The 8,182-nt window shown below is 42.5% G+C and overlaps 1 protein-coding gene across 1 annotated transcript in view; it reads right to left on the reverse strand.

The window, feature by feature from the left end:
• The window catches only part of TMEM255B (transmembrane protein 255B), a 69,522-nt gene extending 65,411 nt beyond the window's left edge, over window positions 1-4,111 (reverse strand). Inside the window, exons 1-3 of the mRNA XM_009326305.1 lie at window positions 4,033-4,111; window positions 3,683-3,712; window positions 3,190-3,332 (exon numbers count right to left, since the gene is read on the reverse strand). Coding sequence (XP_009324580.1) covers window positions 3,190-3,332; window positions 3,683-3,712; window positions 4,033-4,111 — 252 coding nt within the window. The remainder of the gene's footprint in view (window positions 1-3,189; window positions 3,333-3,682; window positions 3,713-4,032) is intronic.
• Window positions 4,112-8,182: the final 4,071 nt, after the last annotated feature.

Below are 8,182 nucleotides of genomic sequence, written 5' to 3' on the forward strand. Positions count from 1 at the left end.
CTGACAGCTGAATAGGAAAGAGACTTGGAACCGTGAGCAAGGACACTCTGTTCGGGGGACAGCAACTTTGTAAATTAAGATAACTACATCAGAATGACACCTGGTTCCAAGCCCCATTTTTCATCCCAACGGGAACAATCCATAAAGCCCCATTTAAGGCTGATGCAGGGGACACAGAGCAGAGTAGTATTATCCATGTGAAGAAAAAATGAGCAAATACGGAACAACAGCAATTAAATCAGAAGGAGCAGAACCATAGATAGAGATCACGATTTAAGCCACGGCATTGCTGAGATTGGTTTAGGGTCACACGTGCTGCTTTTTTTGTCTGTTTAGACAAGAGGCTATTTGGGTTGGGAACTCTGGGAGTCCAGGTCAGTATGGTGACTGGGACAACTGGACCCTGTAGACTCCTGGTTGAAAGATTATAAAAACAACAAATGAAAATAATACAAGCACTAGTCATAGAGAAGTGACATTAAATATTTAAGTATAAACAATATTTATAAGGAAGTGAGGTTGAAGAAGCTCCAACTCTGGCTTTGCAGCCCATTCCACAGACAGCCCTAAATCCAAACTGATGATCAAGCAGTAATCTGCTAAATGCAGACACCTTCCAAAGTGGAACATTATACTAACTCATGTACACACAGAAATATTTTATGTTAAATTACTTTGGATGCATAAATGCAGATAATACCTACCACTATAAAGATGTATTTAGAAAAAAGCGTTTTCCAGAACAAATGATGAGCGGCCACATATGCAGAGTAATTAAGGCACCTATCTCTTCTTGAAGCCCATGAGAACTAAGCAGAAGCCCAAACTGTATTATGGATCTAGCCCTAAAGCCCTGCTCTGCAAATGCTTCTAGATGCAAGTAAATCTATGCAAGTGGATAGTCTTACTCACATTTGTAGGTATTTCGAAGATAGGGACTAATTCTGCATGGTTTTTAAGACCAAAATCCCTTACCTAAGGTCAGTGGAGACTTAGATCTCACCTACCAGCTCTGAAGTTAATATTTTACTACTGAATTCTATAAGAACTAGACCTTATTTTTAATTGTAATTAACACTGTCTGTCCTCATAGTCTTTCTGTTCTCTGAGCCCAACAGTTAAATATGTAGTGTCAAATTCACTCCCCTAGCTTTAGGTATCCAGAAGTTTGGGATCAGTGCTATGTTGGTTTTCTAAGCTCCCTCTACTGTCAGCGGAGAAGAGAAGCACCTTTTGAGGGTTATTCAGCTCATTCTGAAAGAGGTGGATGACTTTGCGCGGAGGCGGAGGAGACACCAGCCCATAGTCCATCTGTCAGTGCTTCACTGGCGTCAGTAACCTCTGGTAATGAGGCAGGAACACAGCAGTGCTGTCATACACCTCTGACCAGGCTTCTGGCAAGATATCATGCAAGGTTTGTGTAGCATCTTTAACTCTTGCTAAATGGTTGGGATATTTAGTGTATTAATGGAGTTTACACTGACAGTTACCCACCACTCTCTCTCAGTTACTTCAATAATCCATCACGTGCGCAAAAAGAATTCTGAATTTTGTGAAAATTATTTAGCTCCAACAATCTTTTGAGGGGGGATATTATTAATAAAAAGTTTTGGTTTTGAAGTGTTCTGATAAATTCTAGCTATTCTATCTGGTTATTAATGACTCCAAGATTTTTAAAGAAGTAGATTTATTATTCAGTAGATTATATTTTTCAGCTGAGTGAATGGACATTGTGTTATTTCTAAAAGAAACTAAATGCTGAAATAAACTGGTTTGTGCACATGGGTTTATTACTTATTACACTTATTAAAGACAACAGGTTAAAAATGAAACTTCTTTCAAGGGAATGAATGCAGCTAATATGGTCTTCTAAATTATTTTAATTCAAATTACAGAAGAAGAGACCTTTACCAGTATTAATCTATCTGTTTTAGCTTAATGAAAGGAAAATTGATTCTTTTAAGGTTTTATTCTTGGAACTACTTTTTGTTCTATTTTTAAAACACCACTCCTTATAGATCATTATCCCAAAATTATCTTTCTGAAAGACCTGTTCTCAGCATGACACTAAGATGTAAGAGGACTTGCTTAGGAGGAACAGTTCTAACTCACAAATTATTAATGGCAATGCAAAATGTATGCACAGTATTAAAAGATACAAACCCCTCTTCTCTGGGCATTTCATTCCATAGAGAACAAGAAATAACGGTACCTTACAACACATTTTGGTAGTGGTGGAGCCACATACCTAAGCAGGTGCCTAACTCTATGAGTTTCTTTCTTCACCTTGCACCCTCTGCCTCCTCTTGGCTGGCTTGGGGAGACCAAATGAGGCAGATGGGCCTTTCTCTATTTGCTGCCCGTACTCCTCTTTTTTAAAATTCAGCCCAGATATCTCAAAAAACTTTTTGACTCCAGGGGTTTTCACCCTTTTGGATATGGCTGATCTCCTTCTGGGATCAGAAAGGGCCATGGGGGTTGAACCGGCAAGGGCCTGGCAGGGCTACCCCTCCCCAGAAGTCAGAGAGGCACCACAGGGCAAAGCAGACACAACTCGAACCTTGTGCCCAGTGTAGGAACGTGTTTAAGTGGTCTGTTCCCAAGGCAAAAACAAGACTAAGGATTTCGGAAGGGGATCTTGTACAAGTGGCCTGACAGCAAGACTGCACAAGAACATGTTAGGCAGGCTCCAGGAAGAAGCTTCCATATGTCCATCCGCAGGGCTTTCCCTGCGATGGACCCAGCAGAATTCCTGACACACAGACACGAAAGCAGAGTGGCTCTTTCTGCCATCAACGTAGTAAGTCTCTAAGAGGTCATTTAAATCTACCCCATGCCTACTGTCCAGTCAGTATTATGCCCACATTTAACAGAGATCAGTGGGAAGTCAAGCACAGGTTCTCACATGGGCCCCTGAGCCCAGCATACTGCTGTGGAGTGCAACCTTGACCGCCTTCTGCCCCCGTAACAGCCTCCCCTTTGGGGCACTTCACAAAAACAGAGTTTACCCCCCTACCTTATCACACACTAGAACAAGATCAAAACAAAGGAGTATCTCTCTCCTGTGAAATGCAACAGGACTGAATTTTCTTTTTTTTTTTTTTTTAAATCAATCAGAGCTTCCCATATCCAGCTGATAATAATTCATATGGTTGTACCCAATAATCTAAAATAGGTTTCTTTACTCACAACGATGCCTGGGTAGTAGCCTCCCACGGTAACATTCTCTGTTCTTGTGGTAGCTGCCAGACCTATGGTCAGTATGAAAACAGACACTACCAGCAGAGAGACTGTGAACCAAAGAGAAGTCTTCTTCCTTTTTGCAAATTGTCCTGTAGGAAGTGGGGAGAAAAAAAAAAAAGAGAGCTTTTCATAGCAATCATGGCAGAACAAATACAAAATAACGGAAGATTTTCTTTTGGTAATCTTTTCTGTTGTTAACCCATTGTTGTTCTCCCACTACGGAAAAGACCTGACAGACAACAGAGGGAATTAAAAAACAGAGTTAGCTAGAGCTCAGCATAGCTTAATGCACACACGTTCGGTACATGCGTGAGATGAGTTTTGATTTTGCTGAACTGAAAGTCGCTGACAATGATAATTATGTCTTGTCTTCAGTAACGTTTATAATTAAGTGTTGCTCACATCCGTAAGTCAGATCCTGCAGGCCTTAAACGCTTACCTATGATGTGAAGTGCCAGTTTGACTCTACCTGGACAGAACATAAAAATTTATACTTTAAACAAGATTAGCAGAAGCTCTGCATGCTCTCACAAAAATGAATGTACTCTTCATATTTAGTAGGGCAAGCAAACCAATCGGTATCTCTGACGCAAAGCTGTAATATAGTTGATCAGGTAATGATATATGGGCCTACCTTTTTAAACAGTAGCAGCTCAGTGAAACACATTCAGTCTCACTGGGATTTGGATTCAGATACCCAAAAGTGAAAAATGGCAGGCTCATCTACTGCTTTCAACACGCTTCAAGTCACTTGACCTTGTTACGGTGGGGGCATATCTGAGCCGCAACCACGGGTTACTAACATCAGGAGCCCCAGCCCATAGCGCAGACTCATGTAAGACACATTTAAAACCAGCAGTCGATACATGACCCTAGCTAACAAAAGGCACCCAAATGAATCAAACGGTGGTCCTCTTTTCTGGTGTTTTTGCTTTGAAAGGCAAGGCAAGAGTGTGCAGGATCACCCCTGGAGCACTGGGCCATGCGATGCCGTGCTTCCTGAGGCTGCAGCTGGGCAGCACGGAGCTCCAGCGAGAGCACAGCCTGTCCGCAGCACCGGCCCCTCCGCGGCCTCACGAAGCTGCCTGCGCGCCCAGTCTCAGGATGAGGCAGAGGCTGTGGTGTTGCACTGAATACTGGAGGCACCAGCCCTCGCCAGGGAGGGGTAGGTGAGAGGGGAAGGCAGCCGTGTGTGGATCAGGCTCTGAGGGTGAGGCGTGATGGTGCTGCTGTGAGCAAAAGCAGGGGAAACGCAGGAAAGTCAAAAAGCAAGCAGAAGCCATTCGCAATGCGTCACTTGAGTTATGTGGCCAATTTAAAGTCAGGTAACTCAGTTAAATGTTAACAGTTCAAAAACCAGGCTAGATTAGTGATGTTTGCAAATCAAGTCAAATAATTTCCATGAATAAATAAACACATTTATAATAAAAATCTGTATGTTTGCTGACATTTCTCCGGTAGATCAACCAGCCAAAACGAGTCCAGTCTTTTAGTATGAAATGCAAGCAACTTTACTGAAGACAAATATAATCTATTGAGCTTACACGAGCCTCTTTCACCTGTATGTACAAAGTCTTTCTGCTAAAGATCAAGAAATAATTCATAGGACTCTCCAGACATGTCCCCTCCTGCCTGTGCCCCGGTTGTCTGCCTCTGGCAATTCCCTGTTAATCCATGGAGGATCACTGGGGACATGGAAACGGAGAGGTTCTTCATTATCAATCAGTTCTTCACCAAGTGTATGGGGTTAAAGGCAGTTCTTCCAATGAAGCCAGTTCACATGGCCAAGAGGGGAAAGCAGACTCAGACTTGTAAGTCCACAAATGAATTGCCCTTCCCGTAAACTAAAATGATTCATTCAATATATCTACCAGATTTTAAATAATATCTGATGTCCTTGCCGCACTCTATCATCTTTGAAAAGTCATGGAGATTGGGGGCAAATGCTCCACCTATCTTTAAAAAAGGCCAAACTGATGATTCGTGGAATTACAAGCCAATCAACCTCACTTTGGTTCCCGGGAGGCTGGGACCAAAAATATGGAGCAAATCATCTTGTAAGACATTTCTGGGCACATAAGGAAAAGGTGATTGGCAACAGTCAGCATTGATTTACCATAGCCAAATCATGTCTGACCAACCCAGCTGCCTGCTATGACAAAATGACTGGACTTGTGGAGCAGTGGACGTCTTTCACCTTAAATCTAGCAAGGTTTTTAACATGGTATCCCACAACATTCTCATAACCCAGTTGGGATGTCACAGCCTGGATGGGTGGACAAGCAGATGGCTAAAAAATTAGCTGGATTGTAGGATTAGAGGGAGTGGTTAATGGATTGTACTCTACCTGGAGGCCAGTTACAAGTGGAATACCATGGGAGTCTGTCTTGGGACCTGTCCCATTTCATATATTCATCAATGGGGAGCAGCTCTGCTGCAAAGGACCTGGGGGTGTTGGTAGACAATGAGCTGACAATGAACCAGCAGTGTGCCCTGGCAGCAAAGATGGCCAACAGCATCCTGGGCTGTGTTAACAGGATGACTGTTAACATCTGATCTACATCAGTAGATCAGAGGAGTAACTATGCCCCTCTATTCAGCACTTTTTAGACCACTTATAATATTTTGGACCCCCAGTACAGGAAATAAATACATGAATTAACTGCCATGAATTCAACAGAGGACCCCAGAGAAGGTCAGGGGGCTGGCACACCCGCTGTATGAGAAGAGGCTGAGGGAACAGGGCTTGCTCAGCCTAGAGATGAGATGGCTTTTGGCAGAGCTAGTAGCAGTCTTCCAGTGCCTGTGAGGTCGCTGTCAAGAGGACAGACTCAGGCTTTTCATAGTGGTGCACAGCAGGAGGACAAAAGACAGTTGACATAAACTGAAACACAAGAAGTGTTTCAGACTGGGCATAAGGAGAAAAAAATTAAACATTAGGACAGTCAAGCATTGGAACAACTTGCCCAAAGAGGTTGTGCTGTCTCCATCCTTGGAGGTTTTCAAGATTCAACCAGGAAAAGCCCTGAGCAATCTGGTCTGACCTCATAGTTGACCCTGCCTTGAGCAGGAGGTTGGACTAGCAACTTCCTGAGGTACCTTCCCACCTGAATTATTCTATGATTCTATGGTTTTATGATAGTCAAGACAGCTAGACTAAAGGTGGCTTGGGTACGTGTGCTCATATCCACTGTTATGAAATTGCAGCTGCAATGTAGACATACTCTAAAGGGACGTAGGAACACAAACCTTCTGAAAGTCAATGGGACAGTGATGCTTCTCAGCCAAGTGTTTCTGAAACCACTGAAAGTCTGCTTTTATGAAAAGTGCCTGAGGAGCCAAGCCTCCACATTTTTCTCAAAGTAACACCTGTACTGGCAAAGGTTAATCAGATTGCATGGAGATAAACTAAGGATCCAACCTGCCCTCCAGAGTTTTGGTTATCAATAATGATGTGCAAAAAATAAAGATGTGGGTTTGATTGCCCAAACTGAGTTTGCTGGAAAATGTCTTAGGAAAAGCATGCTCTTATTTGTAATCGGAGTAAATTGGATGTGGATTTAGTGGGATATAACAGAAAAAGATGTCATTATTTATAGGGTCATTTTTTGGACTGAACTACATTTTGACTTTGAAATTTACACGTGCCAGAAAGCATTTACATATGTGATACCCTTCAATCCTCACATTCATTGATCTTTTACCAGCTGCATCTCAAATCAGAGGCAAATACCCAATCATATCACTTCTTTTTCACACTCCAGTTTGGAAACTTCCGTAACTACATGTAGTTAGCTATAAACACCACCCTTAGGAGAGATGACTTACAGGCAAGGGCACAGAAAGGCCCCTTCTGGAGCGGAGGCTGGCACATGCAAGCCCTTGCTCTCAAAGATTGCCACATGCTAAAAGGAGATGAGTAGAAATAGGCCTGAATTGGTTTCTGCTCTGGCTCTCTGGCTTTCCTTAGTCACATCAATAAAACACTTTGGCGTCCTTACCAAAATCTGTATAATTACATGTATATAAGTCACCAGCATATTGTGAAGCCTAAGTAATATCTGTAAAGCAGCATAGTATCTTCAGACGAAAAAGGCTACAGCTGCAAAGGATTCTTACTATTAGCTCCCTTTTGCTATTTCGGTCACGTTGGCTCCCAAGATTTTTCGAGTCCTTGTTTACTGGTGTTTGTAGCAGTTGCCATGCAGTTTTTTGGATCTGCTTTTACTGTACCTACCAGCCAAAACCCAATGCCAGCCTGTTCCCTCAGGAGCCCTATCCAGAGCACAGACAGAGAGGTTGGCCCAGCCTTCTTCCCTGACACTCTCTGTGGCAGGGCTTGGACCGCAGGCTGACCATATATAAGAACAGCAGTTAAATTAAGGGCAGAGGAAATGTTGCCGTCAGCATTTCTAGGTTGAATTTTCTTCCAACACCGACGTTCCTGTAGTGTAGGAAACAGTTAATGTAGGCTATTGACTTTCCAATTTTTTAATACTGAAGTGACTCTCAGAATAATTTTGACATTTATCCCCTTTAACATCTTTAACAATGATTCAGTACGAACATACAAACTCTTAGTCTGGACTTTACTCCAATTTAGTTATAGTTCAAATTCATACGTCTAGCATACCAAAAATCAAGCGTGTAGAAAGAAATCTTCTCATCATATCCTTACTAGCATTAGCTTGAGGCCAGGCTCAACAGAGAGTGTGAACTCATTATTACCTTCTACTGACAATATTCTTCAGCAGTTTTGGCCAACGAAGTATTAACTGAGTTTTGATACTGCAGCAATGGGCACTACAATAAAAGCTGGGAGATAAATTAGAGAGGTAATGCTGCTTCCACATCATGGTTTGTGCTCTGCCTGGCATAGACTTAAATTGTGCATGAAAAGGAACAGTCCCAGAAACACTCTCTGCTTTGCTTGCTAAAC

The sequence above is a fragment of the Pygoscelis adeliae genome, unplaced genomic scaffold (assembly GCF_000699105.1).
Source record: "Pygoscelis adeliae isolate BGI_AS28 unplaced genomic scaffold, ASM69910v1 Scaffold156, whole genome shotgun sequence".
Taxonomy (NCBI): domain Eukaryota; kingdom Metazoa; phylum Chordata; class Aves; order Sphenisciformes; family Spheniscidae; genus Pygoscelis; species Pygoscelis adeliae.